At 45.9% G+C, this 19,834-nt stretch overlaps 2 protein-coding genes across 4 annotated transcripts; one reads left to right on the top strand and one right to left on the bottom strand.

Moving 5' to 3' along the window:
• Nucleotides 1–759: 759 nt before the first annotated feature.
• BTG4 (BTG anti-proliferation factor 4) lies at nucleotides 760–3,225 on the bottom strand. The gene is made up of 4 exons (XM_010403847.4): nucleotides 2,657–3,225; nucleotides 1,985–2,122; nucleotides 1,634–1,829; nucleotides 760–1,149 (listed from the first exon to the last, which is right to left on the bottom strand). The coding sequence occupies exons 1-4, from the start codon at nucleotides 2,827–2,829 to the stop codon at nucleotides 964–966; spliced, it is 693 nt and encodes a 230-aa protein (XP_010402149.1). The 5' UTR covers nucleotides 2,830–3,225; the 3' UTR covers nucleotides 760–963.
• Nucleotides 3,226–12,878: 9,653 nt separating this feature from the next.
• Nucleotides 12,879–19,755, top strand: LAYN (layilin). 3 transcript variants are annotated; one of them, XM_019288455.3, is made up of 8 exons: nucleotides 12,879–13,164; nucleotides 13,751–13,774; nucleotides 15,108–15,405; nucleotides 16,943–17,100; nucleotides 17,418–17,456; nucleotides 17,785–17,868; nucleotides 18,180–18,282; nucleotides 18,484–18,908. In XM_019288455.3, the coding sequence occupies exons 1-8, from the start codon at nucleotides 13,098–13,100 to the stop codon at nucleotides 18,635–18,637; spliced, it is 927 nt and encodes a 308-aa protein (XP_019144000.1). In that variant the 5' UTR covers nucleotides 12,879–13,097; the 3' UTR covers nucleotides 18,638–18,908. The 3 variants fall into 3 exon arrangements, with proteins under 3 accessions (XP_019144000.1, XP_010402145.1, XP_010402146.1); XM_010403843.3 differs by lacking the exon at nucleotides 18,484–18,908 and adding an exon at nucleotides 18,949–19,755 and having other exon boundaries at nucleotides 12,885–13,164; XM_010403844.3 differs by lacking the exons at nucleotides 13,751–13,774; nucleotides 18,484–18,908 and adding an exon at nucleotides 18,949–19,755 and having other exon boundaries at nucleotides 12,886–13,164.
• The last annotated feature ends 79 nt before the right edge of the window (nucleotides 19,756–19,834 follow it).

Raw genomic sequence — 19,834 nt, 5'->3', positions numbered from 1 at the left:
AGTTTTATGATTTTATGACACAGCAAAAACTGCAGATATGGTTACTGGGGTTAATTATATCTGCAGAGTTACACTTAAAGTGCAAGAAACATTCTCCACCACACTTCAGCTCTGTGCTACAACCCACCCAGCAGTACAGCTCCTGCACTGTCCAAGACCATCCCTGCTCCTAAACCTGGGGAATCAGTCTCTCCTCCTCCTCCCAAATTCAAGAGCCAAACATCAAAACACAAAATATTCAGTATTTTCCAATCACCCCAATCCAGCCCCACCTCCAGTGTGGATAAAAAGCAAGTGAAGAAGAGCAAAGCCACCCAAAACTCTTTTTTTCCCCCATCAGTACAAACCTCATGGGGGCACAGCACCATTTAAATATTTTTGTGAGTCACTAAATACCCCCAACATCCCTGCTGGTGATATTTATGTCTTGGCTCACAACACCTTTGCCAGAAGGAAGCAAAGCATCCTTCAAAGCAGCTTGGGGGATGTTTTTATCTTCCTTCACATGCTGGTGTTTCCACCAAAAAGCTCCTGAACACTCTTCAAAGGCACCACCAGCAGATGGCTTTGACAAAATAAATAAGTAGATTTATTGACTTATTCATTTCCTTTTTAATTCGCAAGGAGAGTAAATTTATTTATTTAAATTTATTCTTCTCGTGAGTTAAAAAGGAGATGCACATTTATTTATTCATTTCCTTTTTAATTCACGAGAAGAATAAATTTATTGATTTATGCATCTCCTTTTTAACTCACAAGAAGAGTCTCACACTACATCTTTATTCTTATGTTAACATCAATTTAAAACACTGAAAAACCTGTATAAAACCCCCCCCCAAAATGTTCATAAATACAGAGTCACAGACAGATTAGGCAGCAAGTGCTATTCTTATGAGGTTTTGCAGGGCCAGCCTTCACCCCATAACGAAAGCAGGGCTCCAGAGTCTGAAAGCAGCCACGGATCTACCTCTTGGTGTTGACCCAGTGGTACCTGTCCATCCGTGGGCCTGGGAAGGCGCTCATGGGCCTGTAGGACCTGTAGCCCCTGTAGGCCCTGGGCTGGCCAAAGTGGGAGCCGTGGGCCTCGTAGGGCGTCCTTTGCAGGTACGGGCACCAGGGCTGGAGGGATGTCTTCCAGAAGTCACTGAACTGACCAGTAAGAGGGGAAATAATGTTAAAATGTGCTGGGGAAAGAGAGGAGAGGAGCGAGGCCATCAAAATTCTACCGCATTCCTTCCTGAGGAAGCTTAGGGAGCAAGCGGTGCCTCCTACCAAAGCTCCATCCCACTCACAGCATCGCTGAGGTTGGAAAAAACCCTCTAAGGTCAAGTCCAGCTGTTGCCTAACCCATGTCCCCAAATGCCACATCTACACATGCTTGAAATCCCTGCAGGGCTGGTGACTCCACCAGGGAGGGTGGTCACCATCCAGGGACGGCAACACCCCATGCCAGGGCTGGAAAACCCTTTCAGGGGAGAAATCAAACCTAAACCTCCCCTGGAGCAACTCGAGCCTTTTTCCTCTCATCCTGTCACTGCTTCCCTGGGAGAAGAGCCTGACCCCCACCTGCCAGCACATCTGAGGGAATTTTGGAGTGAGAAGTTCCCCCCTGAGCCCCACTGCCCCGGCTCACCTGGTACACACTGTTGGGGTTGCTGACAGTGGGGATGGCTTTGGGCTCCTTGCTGAAGCTCTCCTCATCCGAGGAGCTGCCAGAGTGATTGTCCAGGGCTGCCCTCCCCACGGCAAGGTTGATCTGCTGGGGCAGCTCGGGGTTCTCCTCCCCGTTGAAGCGCACCACGGTGAAGGGCTCGTTCCTCTCCCCGTACCTGCAGCGGCCGCAGGTGAGTGCTGCTGCTCTGGGAGGAGCCAGCTCACACCAAAAGTGGGCAAACCCTCAGGTATTAATTAAGGCTGGGAGCAGGTTTAGGTTGATTAAGTACACAGCACCTGGTGTTTATCAGCCCCCAGGCTCTGAACTCACCTGCAGGACACCTCGAAGGGATCCACCCACACCGTCAACTCCTCGGGCAAGCCCAGCTGGTTGAAGTCCACGCTGCTCTCTGCACAAGCCTGGTCCAGCAGGGGATCCCGTGGCTGCTGTTTATTGATCCTTACACACCTGGGGAACAGCAAAGTGCAGCTGGAGTTCAGATCTCACTGCAGCTTTGCAGGTTCTGCTCGTGCAGAGCACACCCAAAATCTCTATTTATCGCCTCAGCACTTTTAACCTGGTGATGCAAGTTCTCACTTAGAGCCCCAACGAGCAATTCAGCCCAACAAGCTGAATCATCAACTCAAACAAGGCTTGGCTTTTAATTCTCATCAATTACTAATTAGGCAATTTGCTGCTTTAAGTGTTTAAAACAGAAACATTCCAAAAATCACTTTAAGACCACTTGAATTCTGCATCCCAGGAGTCAGAGGCTAATTAAGGCACTTGTCTTAAGATTCCCCCCCCAGCTCTCTAGTTACTCCTTTTCAGGTGAAAAATAAATGTAATTTTCACCAATTAACAATCCTTCCTTCAAGCTTAAGGAGCATCCTGGTGGTTCCCTTTGCATCCTTTATTTCACTTTAAGGCCTCCAGGAACTGCTTCTTGAATGCCAACCCAAGGCTCCACCTGCCCTGTCCATCTCCTAACAGCCCTCTCACCTGAAGGCTTGTCCTTGGCAGGGACTGGCCAGGTACCAGTGATTTTTGTACTTTTCAAACAGGACCGTGGTCAGCCTAGCTGCAAACTTCTCCACTTCATCCTTGCTCAGCTTGCCTTCCCTCTTCACCAGCTTTGTGATGAAGAAGACCGCAGCAGCAATTTCATCTTTCATCTTGAATTGCAGCACAGGGGGTGCCTGAGCTGCTGGAGTAGAGATGAAACACCACACCAGAGAGATTTAATAACATTAAGGCACTATCAGGTTCCAAGAATAGATGCTGCAAAACCTGCACAAGCCAAGATAGACAGAGCCTGGATAAGCCTGACTGCCAAACAGCAGATTAAATTTAGTTTTGGATATTAAAACCAGTTTAATGCGTTACTAGAAGGCCCCTACACTAAGCAGGTTAAGAGATAATATTCAAAAAGAGTTTAAAATGTAACAGTTCTTACATGTCACACATATTACAAGCAGCAAATCTTACAAATATATAGGCATTTTTCCGTAAAAAGAAAACCAAAAGCATCACCTTCTGACAGCAGAGACAGGGAAAACTTGAGATAAACTTCACAAACAACCTCAAAGAGGCACTAAGAAAACAGACAAAATACCACAAGGCCCTGTATCATTTAGACAGAGGGGGAACCCAAAAACCCCTCCCTCCATTCCCTGGCAGAGTTTGGTCAGGCTTTATATGGAAGTGGAATCATGTGGAGCTGAGGAATGCAGCAACATTCAGGTGTGCAGGAGCTGCAGGTGTGTGTTAGATTAATTAACCAGCTGGTTCAAAGGTATTTCCAATCTTCTTGGCTTTATTCCAACATCAGTTCCTTCTTTTAGGGGGATTTAATTGATTCCATTCTTTATTCTGTTGTGTCCATCAGTCTATCCCATAAATCCCCGTGGAATATTTAATATTCACCGTGAGGAAAACAGCACCAAGCTAATTAATTAATGATTAGAATTGTGCTTGACTGCTCCTAGCAGACTCAACACAATTATTTTCCACGTGAAACCTTCACATTTGGCGTTCTCTATTTAGAAAACTGCTTGATTCTGGATTTATCACATCACTGATCTTCCTAGTTCACATTATCAGCATAGATTTATTTCGGTTTTCAGGTGTTTAAAACAGAGGGAATGTCTCATTTCCTCAAAATTTGAGAGTTGTGCTCGTTGTTCAAAACCCCAAGCCATAATTCTCTGGGCACAGCCAGAGAAGAGCTGATTGTTCCTTTTTTTCCCCTTTTGCTGCCTCAGGAAGTTGTGTCTCCAGTGTCAGATCCCAGGAACTGCCGAGACAAAAGAACAAATGGAGGCAAAAAGAGCTGAGTGTTTAAAACTGGCTCTTAATGGGGCTGGGGATGGAGCAGCCAGGCAGTTCCAGGCTCACATCTCAGCCTGGGGAGTTGATGGTGAGACAAGGGGATAAGAAATACAGAAATACAGAGCCTGAAGGCACAAATTGTGTGCCCTGAACCACAAATTTCTGGCTATTTCTGTGTTTCATTTCTCTCCACTCGCACAGTTCCACTCACACAATTCCCTCCTTGCGCTTCAGTTTCTTTCTACATCACAAAAAAAAAGTTAAAAGAAAAAACCCCCCCAAGGCTTTCAGTAGAAATTCTGCTTTTAAGGAATGAGTAATAAACCACAAAACAGCCCCATCTTCCTTCTCTTCCTTTGTCTCACATATCAAAACACTTCCTCAGCAAGTGGGGACCTTTCCCTTTCCATGACCACTCCAAAGAAACAGAAATCAGAGTCTGAGACAGATAAAGGATCCTCAGAAAAAGCTCTGACATAGAACCCCCAGTGTTGTGACCACAAGGGTTCCCTCGTCATGTGCTCCCGGGATGACACACAAGGATTTTGTTCCCTGCAAAACCCTGAGTCATTCCTTCCTTTTTCATGGAGATAAAGAGGCCAAGGGCAGCCTGCTCTGAGATTTTTGGGGAATGCTGTTGGACAACAGGAAACTGCTGCTGTGCACTGCTGGGAAGGATTTCCACTCAGCATTTTCTGTCTGTGCTGTCTGCGAAGATTTTGACTCTGTCTGCATCCAGAATTAGCTCTGGGCAACACAGGAGCATTCCTGGACAGCCAAACTGGCTCTTCATGCCTGAGGCCTGAGTGTTATTCTGGAGATAAAACTTGCTTTAAAAATGTCATTTTCTGAGCTGAGTGGATTCCCTTGCAAACACTGCAGCCGCATCAGTTTTTCTTTGCTTTTAAAAATCTGTCGCATGGTGACATGTCAAAAAAACCCCAAAGTAAAAGTTTGCAAGTGACTTTAAAGTTTTGATCACACTGATTTTACTGCAGCGTGGCTGAACTGCAGGAAAAGTGGGTGTTACCAAAAAACTGGAGGCAACCACCACAAATCTGTGGGGTTTTAACTGATCTGACAAAACTGGTGTCCAAGGAAATATCAAAGAGCAAGATTTGCCACCTAAAAAGGATGGGCAATGCACATAATTATAAGTTTTTAAGTTCTTCTCAATAAGTTCAGTCCACTCAGGGTTTCCTAGACAACCCCAGACCCAAAGACTGGGATTCCTGTAGGGATGATGTTGTCTTTCTGGCCAAAGTCTTGATATTAAGTCTGATTTCTTTGATTTCATGTTGTTTTTCCTCAATATCAGATAATAACCTAACAAAAGACATGACCTCTCCCTCTAAACTTTGATTCCCTTTTATTCTTGAACTATCCAAGCTAAAGTAGAATTCCCACTGCAGAACAGCAGTGGGCATCGTGGGGAGTCCACCCCTTGCTCTGGGGTGAATATTTTGATCCCAATTTCTGACCCTGCCACGTTTCAGCCTCAGGAATTCTCCCGGGACTGTCCTTTCCCAAATGCCGAGGTGGTTTGGATCAGAGAGACAGACACAGGATGGGATTTTGAGGCATCTCCTGCTTAATGCAGCAAGTCCAGGCAGGCCCTGTGAGTGAGGAAATTCTGTGGCAAAGGAGTGAAGGACTGGAATCCACAAAGGACACGCAGAGGAAAATCTGGATCCCTCCTCCATCTCCTCTGTTGGGTTCCTTGTTCCAATGGCTAACACAGAAACTGCAGGTGAGCAGCAAACAAACCCCTCACCTGAGAAACCAGTCCTGCAATGAGGTGATATTTCTTGGATGACGGGAGGCAAAAGTCAGGTCAAATTCTACACACTTACAACAACAAACACGGGAAAATTTAAGCAAAGTTCTCGGCAGTTCACCCAGTTGTCTCTGATCGTTAAAATTGTCTCAGAACAGAAGTTCTGAGAACTTTTTAACTTGGTATTTTTAGTGTCATGCAGGAGTTCAAGCAGTATTTCCTGTTAATGTCACAGAGAGCAGAAGAGCAGAGAGTGGTTCTGGCACCCCATTGACAAGAAAAACTGGCTGGTTTGATTAGGGAAATTAACTGGGCTCCAATCCTCCCCAGTGCTGTCAGTTGTCACTGCCTGGAAGAAAACACAGCCCTGGGTGCCCTATTTGGGCAATAACTGCTGAGGAAGAAAATGTCTGAACCAAAACTGGCACTGCCTGTGCCAAGGAGAGAGAGCTCCATTAAACAACAGCCAACAAATTGTGCTCCCACTCATTCCCAGCTGCATCCAAACAGAAACTGTTTTTATCCCAGCAGATTTAGCAAAACCCAGGATGGACAGCCAAGTGTTCTGACTGAGAGGAGGCAGGGGAAAAATGAGGAGATATTTGTGCCTTTTGTTAAATGATGCTGTTTTAATCCTTACTAGGAACAGAAAAAAGCCAAACCACTCAAAATCAGTGCCTGGACATCCATGGGACTGATCCAGAGCTCACTGAAACCAGGGGAAACGTGTCCAGAGCCTTCAGTGGGACTCAGATCAGGCCCCCAGCTCGGCACAAGCATTCTTAGTCAGATTAAATGAGGTGTCCCCTGGGTCACCAGGCAAGCCCAGGCTTGAGCCACGAAGGGACAGACTCAGGCACAGTTTCTGTAGTAACTGCAGCCCAAACCAAGAGCAAACACAGCTCCCCTAAACACGCTCTGGCAGGAGCCACCCCTGCAGGACTTTTTGCAGTTTTCCTGCTTTAAAGGATTGAGTACATGGAAATAAAGAAACCAAGTGCAGCTTGCCAGTGGCAACCTTCCCTCTGCAAGCCATTTGATTTTTGTGGGTGATGGATGACAGGCAATTCCTCCAGGTAAGCAGCTGAAGTTTGGAGATACCGATACAAAAATTGGAAAGCCTGAGTGATTTGCATATGGAAAAGCATCCTCAGTGACAATCTCCTGAGGGAAAAGCAGCTTGCATTCGTTTGGTCACTGTCTTGGTCACACTCAGAAGCTGCAGGTGTGAACACAGCACCAATTCCAGGGACCATTAAGTCCGAGGGCAGAAGAAACCTCATACCCGGAGGTTACAAACTCACACCTTTACTTAAACCAGGCAGTTTCTGTAAAAAGAATTATTTTGGACTGGAGCGAACCAGAAGGTGATTCTGATCAACGCCACAAAAATTCTAAGGATTTGAGGACTACATATTACTAGAATTTAATTTAAGATTTCATGATTTATTTCATAAAATAACCCTAAAAACTCCAGTGGTGTTGATCCAGGATGTCCTAAAATTAAATAACAAAGGAAAGACTGCAAAGCTACCTGGGCTTATTTTATGGAGTCCAAGAGCTGTTGCCATACCTCTTTAAATTCTCTGGGTGTACTCCCTCTGTTTGCATGCCATGATTTGCAGAGCTGAACAAGGCCAAGCAGAGAGAAATGGCTGGGCAGACCCCGAAAACCAGGGGGAGAGGGGCAGAAGGCGAAGATGAGCAGCCTGTGCCTCCCGCTGTGCCAGCAGCACAGGACACTCATCCCTCTGAGCTGCTTCTCTGCCTTTTGGGAATTCCTGGTGGGAATTAAACCAGGCTGGAGCCCCAAGGTCCAGGGATGTGAGCTGGGACTGCCACTGGTGCCACCCCAGCCGGGATCACCCTCCCCTGCAGCCGCTCGTCTGTGGGCTCAGGATGGAAACTCCGGGTGTGTTTTCCATGTTGACTTTGCCCATGGAAACCTCTCCTGCAACAAAGCTCCCATGGCCAGGGCCACCTGCACGTCCCGAAGTCCCCTGGCCGGGTGGCCATGGTGACAGGGAGTACACAAAGCTCCCAGGCATGGGGCTGACCCACGCCCCACTGGGACACTCCAGCCCAGGAGCCCCAGGGAAAAGATGGGAGCATCCCCAGAGGAATTCTGCCTGGGAAAGGCTCCACGGACAGGGTGCTGTGCCTGGGAAAGGGAAGAGCGAAGAATCCGATCCATTTTTCCCTTCCCATGAAATGGTTTTAGTCTCGACGCTGTCCTTATCAGGATTATTCCAAGGTAAGTCCTCGAGGGTAAGTCCTGAATTCTTTAAGGCATTTATGGAGGGAAGTTGGCAAAATTGTTTCTTTTGCAGACAAACTTCTCCTTGCAAGCTCACAGATTGTGTCTCATTCCTGTTTTAGCTTGATAAATCTATATAAAGCAGCTTTATCACATTATTAATTGCATGCACATCTATCAGACACGAGACATAATTGCTGATAACTCCTGACACACTCTCGGAACAGATCTGTTAATTTCTTTAGCTGCCTCAAATGAGTGTAAAAGATTGGAGCATTCTGACACCTGACTGACAGCACGATCTGTGTTCCTGAATTTTGGGGGGGTGGGGGAAGCTTTCTGAAATTCAGGGAAATGGTGCAATTCCACCATCCCTGCTGCTGCTGTCCATGCACTTCATGCTGGAAAACTCCACGTGGAAAGGGCACAAAATCCGTGGCACAGGACACAGAGCCAAGCAGGGAACAGGGGCAGGTGGGGTGAGCACGAACCTGAGATGCTGCAAACCAGGCACGAGGATATTCCCGTGGAATATTTTGTCTTGCCCCAATTCTGCAGCTGGATTTGCACTCCCACCTCTGGATACAGCAAGGACTCCATTCCTCATCTCTCTGTCCCATTGTGGGGCTGCATAATTATTTCTATTTCAGTGTTTGATTGCTTTGCCTTTGCACTCTTGAAAAGATCTTTGTGTTGTGTTTGCTGCAGTTTTTATTCTTGAGAACTCTTAATACGTGGTGTAAATACTAAATATAGATATAAATATTAAATATAGATATAAATATTAAGTATAGATATAGATAGAAATACAAATACAAATATAAATATAAGTGCAAATATAAGTGTAAATATAAATATTTGGAATTTAGTAGAATAAGGGTGATATGACCAATATTTTCCATTATTGCCAGCTCCTTATTATTTTAAGAGCATTTGAGGAGATGGAGAATATGAATATAATTATTGGAAGTGCATTCTTTCGTTCCAGGTTTGAATTCCATGACTCCAGGAGAAGTTCTTGGTTTGCAGGCAGTGTAGTTAGCTGATTGTATCCCTCATCCCACAATCACTAATTTCACTGCCATCAAAACAAGGCACAGGATTCCCTGCTCCAGCCTCGGCCTGGAAACTCCAAACTTCTTTATTCCTACTGCAAAATCCTCAATAATGTGATTTCTTTGCAGCTTTGTTTCCAGAATTTTACCTTCCCACAGCAGTGTGTTGGTAAATACGAAGTGAAATCTTTGATGTCTTGAAGTTGCTGCTAAAATCCTCAGGAATTTTCCTGCACCAAGAATCCTGGTATTTAAATGATACATTTACTGCATATTTAATTGTTTATACACCCAGACTGGACTAGGAATTTTTTTAGGTTGCATCCTTCAGTTTATCTGCCAGATAGAAAAAATTTTCATTTGTTTTTCATGTTTTATTAAGCAAGCTGGTAAGTGAAGGGAGTTCTGAGCAGTGATTAAATATTAAACTCACTGTAGGTATAAGGTTTTTTCCTCTTACCACTTATCTTAACTAAGGATTTTAATTGGAGAAAATAATTAATAATGCCAGAACTTGCCGGGGCTTTTTTAAAGGAAAGGTAAAGGTGAAAGGCTCTGCCATCAGCCTGGTTGCCAGGCAGTGTAGTTAGCTGATTGCCCAAAGCAACAATCACTAGCCACACAGCCAGGTAAAAAGGTCTGGAAGAATGGGATCAGGAATGTGGAAGTGGGAATCAGGCCCACAGGAGTTCTGAGGACACGAAACAGAAGCACCAATGGACAGGACAGTGAAATAAAACAGCTGCTGGATTCTTGTCAAGCCAATTTTCCTGGTGATCCACCTCATTTACAACTCATTTCCACTAAAAACCATGAGGATAAAATGGATTTTTGAGTTTTTTCTTCTCCAGTTTGCAGGCTTCAGCTCCCCCTCCAACTGGGCTCGTCTCAGCCTTAGGTCTCTGTTCTCCCATTTCCCTCCATGTAATTCCTGTTGAATAAATGAAATTGAGGCCTGTGGTGGCAGCTCTGTCCCATCCTTGGAGAAGCTGGACTGGAGTGAAAATGGCCTGAAAGAAGATGGAAACTTCTGCTGGAGCCCCAGTTATGTCACTGGTTCATTTGTGTGCCACACCATCAACGGAGCTGACACAAATAAAGCAAACTCAGGCAAACCAGCCAACCTTACAACTGCATTTTCAGCCTGACTCTGCAATTTTTTTCTAATTTTAGTGAAGTGTTCCCCATTTTTAGGGGGAAGCTGCAGCCTGGGTTTGGGAGCCAGGCCAGACAGAGCAATCTGAGGAGGTGCAGGGAGGTGCTGAGCTCTGCAAGCATTTCCTGCGAGTCAGCAATCCCCCTTTCCCCATTAATAATCCCAAAAGGCATCTCATCCATTACCATCCATTAGTCTGCTCTGAATTCTGGCTGCAGCCAGCAACAGCGCACTGAGGCTCACATTCTTTTCATTTTTTAATTTTTTTAATTCAGTGGAAGGTTGGATTTGATGGTTTTGGAGGTGTTTTCCAAGCAGAGATGAAAGCCAGGGTTTGCAGCTTTGGGCAGCCAGCAGCCATAAAGATTCATTTCAAGGAGCAAATGGCTTTATACAAATATAAGACACTCTAAAAACATCCCAGAAGTCCAAGAAAATTAAAATGAATGCACTGGATGGAATAAGAATAATGTTCAGGTTATTATCAGTCATAGGTGTCTCTTAGTGTTCAAATCCAGATTTCAGGTTTGATTCAGACATGAACAAATTCGAAGGAGCAAACTTTGGGAAGTGTATGAATCTGGGAAGTGAATGTGGGTTTATCCAACAAATTCCCTAAGCAAGGAGGATCCAGCAGTCTGTGGGGCTCTGAAAGTCCAGGCCAGGCACAGGAGGTAAATGAAGTTAAGCAAGCTAAAAGAAATTATTAAGGACAATTTTCTAGCTCAAAACCATGAGGAATAAGACAATGTGTTTAAATTTCTCAGTTCAATATGCCAAAGGAATCTTTACAGCCTGGCCATTGGGGGTTTTTTTTGGGGTTTTGGGGTTTTTTTCCATTGCTGTCTCCAAGTTTTTATCCACTGAAGCACAAAAACAAAGTTATCTAACCGGCTGCTCTGCTCCCTAAAAAGCTCTCAGAAACTGGATTTGAGCAAGAAAGGAAGAATTCCATTTGGGGATTTTTATTATTATCAGTGGTGAACTGTAGATTTACTGATTTATAATGGTTTGGCCTGGCCGGATGTTTATCAGGAGAATAAAATCCAGGAGTAAGAGGTCTGTGTTCCATTAAGCCTTTTCTTTCCTTCTGCTGTAATTCCCAAGATACAAAGCAGAGATAAGTGAGTTGAAGGTTAAGAACAACATATCTGAATTAATACAATTTAATTCCTCAATTGTACAGAGTAGCACTGAAATATTAAAGCTGATAAGTGCAGTGATTCGAGAAATAACCTGGAAAACAAGATTTCAAAAGAGACTTTCAGGAATGACGTCTTCATTTTGGACATAAAAGCCTCCTTTTTTCCTTCCTCCTTATTTAAGCTTTTAAGTTGGTTCCTATTAAGCACTTCCTCTTCTCCAAGTTTATTAAAATGCTGAACCAAGTCTGTCTGCTTGGCCCAAATTCTGTGCATTAAAGCTGGGCCTGGTTTTTATTTCCCTTTGTCTAAGTACTCAGATTCTATTTGGGGGGAAAAGATGCCCTGGATATTATTATTATTATTATTATCATTATTATTACTACTACAACTACTAAAAGAGCTACTCTGTTTTATCCTGTACTAATACATACTATTACAAGATTTAGAAATTAAAAGGCTGAAAGTCTGCTGCTATTTTTCTATACTCTTCTCCTGTATTTTCTGTATATTTTCCATTTATTTCTCAAGAGTGGTCAAGAGAAGGGAATGGAAGCTTCACCATTTTTCAGAAGTTATGGAGGTTTTAACTTTGCTTTAATCCTGGCTGGGATTCAGAAAGTCAGGGAAAAGAGTGGGTGTTGAAGAGTTTCTGTATTTCTGACAGAGCCAGGAAATATCAGAGCCTGTTCCTGTTTCACAGACACGACACACGCTGCAGAGCCAGCAGCTTTCCAACACTTCCCTCTGGAATTCCTGACTTCTGCCCATCTGGAGTGGGCTGTTTTCATGGCATTTTAAAGGACTTTCCTCCCCTTAAAATATCAATTTCAGAAACAGCTTCTTCAACCAAACTCCCAATGGCGGCTCAAGGTTTTAACTCTTCTATAAAATCATTGCTCTCCTATTTTAAAGCGTCGATCCCGGTTATTCTCTGCCTGAGCAGATTCGCTTTGCTGCTCTGCCCTTTTCCGCGACCTGGGAAAACCTCTTGGAGCCTGAGCCATAAAACCCTGGGCTGGGATGGAGAGCCCGAGCTGCAGGAAACAGGTGCGGAGCAGCTTCCCGGCCACCAGGAAACGGGCTCGGCGTTTATCCCCGTGGGAAGCAGCTCCAGGGCTGTTTTCCCTTCGCAGGCTGCTCCCTCAGGGCAGCGTGCGCATCATGCGCTCAAAGCGCCGAGATTGTGGAGTCAATCCCGGGATTTTTCAGGATTTTTCACTTAAACGTGCATTTGGTGATCCTTGTGGCTCCCTTCCAACTCAGAATATCTAGATTTAGAAAACTGGGATTGGGATGGATAGAACAGATCAGTGTTCAACTTGACCGGCAGGAGACAACAAAGCCCATCCCGAGCTTCTCCAGAGCAAATCCAGACGTGGGAAAGCGAAGCAAGAACCTTTTATAAAAATCCCAAATCCCCAGCGCGGGGATGGATCCGCCCGTGGGTGGCTCCTGGCGCTGGCTGCGGTGGGCGGGCGGTGGGATGGGGGCTATAAAACGGGATCAGGGGCATCCCGGCAGAGGGATGAAGGGTTTGGAGCGCGACCCGGGAAACCGCAGCGAGAGGAGAGGGCTCAGCCCCGGGGCGCTGCCGGTTCCGCGGTGTCGGGGCTGAGCCGAGCCCGCTGGCCCGCAGCCCGAGGAGGAGGAGGAGGAGGAGGGAAGGAGGAAGGGAAGGAAGGAAGGAGGAGCTGCCGGCTGCCCCCGGTCCCCGCTGGAGCCATGCTGGCGGCAGCAGCGCTGTGCGCGGCCGCGCTGGGCTGCGCGGCGGGGGCGCGGCTGCTCAGCGGTAAGAGGGGCTCCGGATCGCCCCGGAGCGCTGGGGAGCGCTGGGGATCTTCCCTATCCCACAGAGATCCCTGCTGCGAGGGTCGGGATGCGCGGGCACCTGTCGCGACTTGGGGCAGGGATGCGCGTTTGTCCCGCCGTGGTGCTCGGGGGAAGGTTGGGTTTGATGCTTCTGGGGGTCTTTTCCAACTTTTCCAGCTGATTTTCCCCTCCGCCAGCCCCGGGAAGCTCGCTGGAGTCAGCGAGCGCTGGGGCAGATCCCGAGCTGAGGAGATAAGGGGGAAATACAAGGAATCCTTTCAGCCTTGCTCAGAGCTGCACATTCCATGTCCTAAACTGAGTTCGGGACACGAACGAGCAGTGAAGTCCAGCCAGAAATCAACTCCTATCAGTTTTTCCTTAGCTGAAAGTAATGGCAAGTTTGGCTGATAAGGCAGAGACTTTCTTCCTCTTTTTTAATGAGGAAAAAATGTGTTTGTGTATCAGAAAAGAGCCCCGGTGCAGTTTTTGTGACACTGTTTCTTAGAGAGTTGCAGATTTTTAATGAAACTGTGCTGTCTGTGTTTTCCTTTTGCCTCTCCCAACAGCAGCGGACATTTCCCTCAGAAGAGGTAAGGGGCTTTGCCTTTTTCTCTGAGTGTCAAATTCCCAAGAGAAACACAGGCTATGCTAGAAATGTGTTTTTTAACAGTGCTATCATAGAAAAAAATCCTGTTCCTATTGTAATTTCTGTGTAAAATATTAGCAAACTCCAATTCTGGCTATTTAACTGCTCAAAAATTCCAGTGTGAAAGGTGTTTAAACTCCCACTCTTACAGTGACCAACATAAATCTCCCTTGGAAGGGTTTAGAATGACCTGTCCCTGCATTATCCCTTTTGTTCCAATCACACTACAAATGTTGCTGAATGTTTTCCTTCTGTAAAAACACGTAGGTTAGCAGATTGTGCCTGGAAAGAAATATTTACTGAGCAAAACAAAACTGTTTGTTTCCACAGTCTAAATATTGGGACTGCTCTGCTGACAAACACACGAGTGCATCATTTTGGATGATGTGTCTTTTCACTTTGATCTTCCCTCGGAACCAAAACGAGCTCTGCTGCTTTTGCACGACAGAGCCCTTGGCTTGTAGCAGCCTGAAAACAGACATTGTTTACTCCCTGGGCAGGCAGAAACATTGCAGAGCACAGAGCAGAGCTGGAAATTGGGCTGTGGGAACTCATCTTGTGATCCTCAGTACGGACACTGGAAACTGGGAGAGTTCGAGGTTGGATGTTCATAAGGAATTCTTCCCTGTGAGGGTGGTGAGGCCCCACTTGGCCAGAGAAGCTGTGGCTGCCCCTTCTCTGGAAGTGTCCAAGGCCAGGTTGGACAGGGTTGGGAACAACCTGGGATGGTGGGAGGTGTCCCCATGGCAGAGGGTGCAATGAGATGGTTTTAAGGTCTCTTCCAACCCAAAATATTCCTGGATTCTATGACGCTGCAATATCCATTACACTATTGCACGTGTCCCAAATGATAAATTCTTGCTGTCTCTGCTTATATAAGGAAATCTCTAATTTTTGCCATTTAATTCCTTACAACTAATAATCACTTTTAAAAGCCTCTTTGAACCCTTGCAGGGGAACTTTGCTTTTTAAAAGGTTGCTTATATCAGCTTGCTCTGGCACAGTGTTTCTTCTTTGGGAGGAACTCCCAAGATCTGCAAATCCCAGAAAAATCATGAGGGAGCTGAGAAGAGCAGGACATGAAAGGACCAACCAAAACTGAAATGCAGTGAGAAAAGTTTGGAGATGCCATTTGCCAGTCCCGTAACACAAGAGGCTTTCACCTGTGTTGTGTTTTCCATATAAACAGCGCAAAACTCATCCAAATCGGTGCTTTAGTGTTAATTTTGGTCCTGTTTGGCACAGCTCCTGTAACAGTTTTCTCTCCCTCTCTGCAGGACAGACCGTTTGCAGGCGTGGGACGCAGAAACCCTGCTACAAAATCGTTTATTTCCACGATGCCTCCCGCAGGACCAGCTACGAAGAAGCTCACCTGGCCTGCAGAGCTGATGGGGGACACCTCGTCAGCATCGAGACCCCAGCAGAGCAGAGACTGATTGAATCATTTATCAGGAGCCTCCTGGCTTCTGATGGAGACTTCTGGATAGGGCTTAGGAGGAGAAAGGAGGAGGAGGACAACAGCACAGAGTGTCACAACTTCTACTCCTGGTCAGATGGCAGCTCATCCAAATTTCGGTGGGTACCTGGGAGTGGCACTGTGGCACTGCCAGTGCCTTTAGGAATCAAGGATTTTGTCCAAGGAATCCAAGCAGTGCTGTCCCAGCTGTCATTTGTGTTCCTTCTGCATTCATCCCATCCAGGGGGACAAATCACCCTCCTCTGGAGGTGCCCAGGGTATCTGTTTTAGCCTAAATTGATAACTTTTGGTGGCTAAAAGGAGGGGAAAGAACAAGGGGTCTGGCCTTAAAAATCTCTGATTAGGCAGCTACAAATGATGTGCTTTGACTTGAAGATTCCTGCGCTGCAGATGCCCTGAAGTTTGTCCCTGATGTCCTGGGTTCTTCTTCTTACTGAGGGAGTAACATTTTTTTCCTGTGAGACAGCAAAATGCTGCAGGATTTATTGTAGACATGGAAAATCAAAGTTTTCACAGCACTTGTTAGATTTCTGCCTCCTTGTCTTAGGGAACCACAGGATTTGTCATAATTAATTTATAAAAGCAACAACATTTACATCCATTTGCATCCTTGTATCAGACGTGTAAAAACACCTTGGGATTGTGACCTTTTTGCTCTGGGAACCCACCAGACATTTCAGTCACTCAGAAATGAACAGATAAAAAGTGGTTTTAGTGCCATTTGACATCTTGGAGTCCCTCCCGTGGTTCAGATATTGGGGGTGGATAATGGGAAGCTGGAACCTGAATCTGCTGCTAAGAAACAGGCACAGCTTTGCTGCCTTCCATTGGTGAGACACAGCTTATTTATGCTGAATGACAAAGCCAAGGAAAACACCAGGGGAGGAAGGAAGTGAGGGAGGAATAAAGCATTGGAATGGTTGGAAAAACACTGCTTGAAATGGGTGTTCTCCCATGCTGAATACCTTGGGATATCTGGAATTATTTATGTCCTATGGATCAGCTTGCAGCAAATTCTTGGCATGGAGAACATTGCTTGTTCCAGAATCAGTGGGAATTGAACAATTGGCAAAATCAGGACACATTTGGAGGTGTTTTCTGCATTGCATAAAACATCTTTTCACTACCAGTGATATTACAGTGCTGCCTCCTTCCTGTGCACTGCTTGGAAAAGCTGCACAGGTGTCTGGTGGTGAAGCTTATTCTTAGAAAACAACAAAAAAAACCCCTATCTGCAAGTCCGTGTTGGTGCATTTCTAGATGGAGGAAACCAGATTTGGCTTCAGCTTTTTCCTCTTTTCATTAAATTTTGCAGGCACTGAGGCCAAAAATAGTGATAGATGATTTTGCACAAAATTGTGTGGAGAAAAGTCCGAGTTCTCCTGAGCTTCTCCTGAGCCTTGCAGAGGGGTTTCAGTGAGGAACTCAGCCCTTTGCTCTTTGATATTTGTTGAACACCCTCCTTGCCGAGCTCTCTGTGAAAAATCTGAATTAAAAGAATAAATCATTGCATTGTATCACTCCCATTTTCCCCAGTGGATGTGTGGGGCATGCTGCAATCCCCTTTAATTCTGTTTTATTCCCATCCAAGCTTCTGGAAGGTGCCCCCAAGCTGTGTTTGTTGTGTTTCCCCAGGAACTGGTACGTGGACGAGCCGTCGTGCGGGGGCGAGGTGTGTGTGGTGCTGTACCACCAACCCTCTGCCCCGCCAGGAGTCGGGGGCCCCTACATGTTCCAGTGGAACGACGACAGATGCAACATGAAAAACAACTTCATCTGCAAATATTCCCTGGGTAATGAGTCTCTGTGGGATTTAAAACCCAGTCTCCAGGAGAAGGAATGAGGAGTGCAGTGAGTGATAGGGAAACCCTTCCTCAGCCTCACTGGTGGGAGAGGGAGATCTTTAAATTTATGCAACAAATGGAGAAAACAATCCCAGTGTCTCATATCTTTAACTGCTTGTGGCTTACTTAAATTCTCTGGGGATTTTTATGAAGTGTTTGAGGTCTCAGATTGGGGGAGAGCACTGAAGAACAGTGCTCAGGTTGTCAGACTCTTCAGGACACTGTGTTCTCCCCACTCATGAGGAAATTGTTCTCTTCTCTTTCAGAGAAGCCAACAAAAGCTCCAATAGAGAATTCCCGAAGAGGTGAGTTGGATGTATTTGTTTGGGATTGTTTGGGGTTTTTTTTTAATGAATGCTAACTTGCAGTGGAAATACTCTGACATTCATTGTCAAGGACACCCAGAAAATATCCTGAGCAAGAAGCTTCCCTGCAGTTTGCACTTTCCCTGTGCTATTCCATGCTCCATCCTGCATGGAAAATCTTGCTGGTGCAGAACCTGGCAGGAATTGAAAGCAGAGAAATCCCAGTGTGCCTTACACACCTTTGCAGCCTCTTCAATCCTCTCTCAGCCTCACTTTTTATTATTTAAAAAAAACCATCTGCAGTATTAATGAAGCTGCTTCTTTCCAGCTATGGCAACAGAGCCCTGGAAGCCAGAATTCCCAGAGGAACGCCGGAGGAAAGGTGCCAATGGAACAGCCGTGGGAGCCAAAGGTAAGTTGTGCTCTCAAAACCTGGCCTCATTTCAAGTGTTTGACCCAAAATGTGGAAGACCGAATATAGACTGCAGCCTCTGAAAAAAAACCTTCCCTCAAGTATTTCCCAGGACAAACCTAAAGAGGTTGCTGTGGCTGTAAAAATGTTCAAAATCCAAAGCTGTGCAAAGTGGTTTGGGTGTGAAAAAGCCACTTTTTATTAAATCCCTTCTGAGTGGCTCAGTTGTGAATGTTTTGTTTGTAAGTCTGTGGTTAACTAGGAAAAACCTGCAATTTCTTCTTATGACCCTGGTTCATTTTTACCCCCAGAACCTGTGCAGAACCTTGCCTACATCCTTATTTCCAGCGTTCCTGTGCTGCTTCTCCTGATGGCCATCACAGGCATCTCGTGCTTTTGGCTCTTCGTGAAGAGGTGAGTGGCATTTTTGTGTTCCAAGTGAACAGTGACTCCTTGTCCTGCTTACAGCTGATTTCACCATCCTGTAAAATGCTCTGGACAGGAGTGTTTGCAGCCAAAGAAATGCTGCAGAAGTGGTGTGGATGCTCCAGGCTGAGTAAATTTTGAAGTAAAATTCTAAGTAAATCACATTATACCTTTTTATTGTGTTCACAGACATCGCAGGCAGGAAATAATGTCACCAAGATTAGGATTTTGTTGTGTTAACCCTTCTACTTTGCTTATTAAAGCTTTGAATTATCAGAAGTTCCCCTTCCAAAGTGAAAAATGCAGCAATAGAAATAAAAGGAAAACAATTTGGAGCATATGATGTTTACCAATGTCCTCTCCTTGCTTCTCCTGTGTGCATGGCAGCTCTGGGGGGGATGCTGGCTGTGATTTTGGGAGTGTCAGGAGTTTTGCTGCCCCAGCATCTGAGCTGGCAGCCCAGAGTGTCCCTCAGCAGGTCCTGCCGTGGGATTTTCCAGGAGTGCAGCCTGGCATGGCACGAATAAGGAATTTCCTGAGCCCAGCTTTACCCAAGGCTCATCACCAAATCACTGTCAGAGTTCCGGTGTCGTTCTGTGTTTTCCTCTGTGCCAAAGCATTTTATGGCTTCTCCCTTTTCCCTGCCCTCCCAAGGAGACGGGAGCGCGTGGACGCGGCCCCGAAGGGTGACGGTGCCTGGCTGCCACAGCCCAGGAGGGACAGCCCCAAGCTGGACATTTACAGAGTGATCAATAAGCAATCTGATGCTGACCTGGCTGGGGCCAGGCCTGCCACCAAGAATTCCTCCTTCCGTGCCCGGGAGGGGCTGGGGAGCCCCTGCAGGGACCCCGAGGACCTGAACACCTCCAGCAGTGGCTTTGTGACTCTGGCCAGCACCGAGAGTGGCTTTGTCACCAACGACATCTACGAGCTCTGCGGGGACCGTGTGGGCAGGAGCCAGGAGTCCACCTGGGTGGACAACGAGATTTATGGATATTGAGGAAATGGACCCAAAAAACCCCATGGGGTTTGGATTTTGAATATCAGCACGAGTTTACTTGCCCTCTCTATGCACTTGTTTAATAATGGTATCGGTGGTGTTTGTCCCGGTTTTGTGTTGTCCCCGTATTCTTCTATTTTCTGAAAGAATTGGGGTTTTTAATGATCCAAACTGAAAAGAATGTACAGATTTTGCTTTGCACCAAGCCCCAGGAATGGCTCGTTAACACCCTCGATTCTTTTTTTGTACCAAAGATATGCCTTGAAACTGCAGGACAATCCAAAATCCTTATTTATTTATAGACCTCCTCTTCTTCAAAGGTGCTAAAAGTTACCTGTAACGTGTGATGGAGCCCTGCTTTCCTGGAGGTGCTGAACAGTGGGAAGTGGGGAGTGAACCCCTTGGTTTGCCTTGCTTGTGTGTGCAACTTCTACCGTGCCTATTAAATTCCTTTATCTCAACCCATGAGTTTTCTCATTTTTACTCATCCAATTCTCTCCCTCATCCTGCTGGGAGGGACTGACACCAAGCAGTGGAGGG

This window comes from Corvus cornix, chromosome 24, assembly GCF_000738735.6.
Source record: "Corvus cornix cornix isolate S_Up_H32 chromosome 24, ASM73873v5, whole genome shotgun sequence".
In the NCBI taxonomy this organism is placed as follows: Eukaryota; Metazoa; Chordata; class Aves; order Passeriformes; family Corvidae; genus Corvus; species Corvus cornix.
Note: the sequence above shows the minus strand (reverse complement) of the source record. Positions and strands in the feature narration are given on the sequence as shown.

What these genes read in the sequence shown, in the direction of transcription:
- BTG4 (XM_010403847.4), bottom strand. Translation starts at nt 2,829, where the DNA reads ATGAAAGATGAAATTGCTGCTGCGGTCTTCTTCATCACAAAGCTGGTG. An exon ending in CCCTTCGAGGTGTCCTGCAG is followed by an intron (nt 1,830 to 1,984) that starts GTGAGTTCAGAG and finishes CGGCCGCTGCAG; the next exon opens with GTACGGGGAGAGGAACGAGC. An exon ending in ACCCCAACAGTGTGTACCAG is followed by an intron (nt 1,150 to 1,633) that starts GTGAGCCGGGGC and finishes CTTACTGGTCAG; the next exon opens with TTCAGTGACTTCTGGAAGAC.
- LAYN (XM_010403843.3), top strand. Translation starts at nt 13,098, where the DNA reads ATGCTGGCGGCAGCAGCGCTGTGCGCGGCCGCGCTGGGCTGCGCGGCG. An exon ending in GGCAGCTCATCCAAATTTCG is followed by an intron (nt 15,406 to 16,942) that starts GTGGGTACCTGG and finishes GTGTTTCCCCAG; the next exon opens with GAACTGGTACGTGGACGAGC. An exon ending in CATCTGCAAATATTCCCTGG is followed by an intron (nt 17,101 to 17,417) that starts GTAATGAGTCTC and finishes CTTCTCTTTCAG; the next exon opens with AGAAGCCAACAAAAGCTCCA.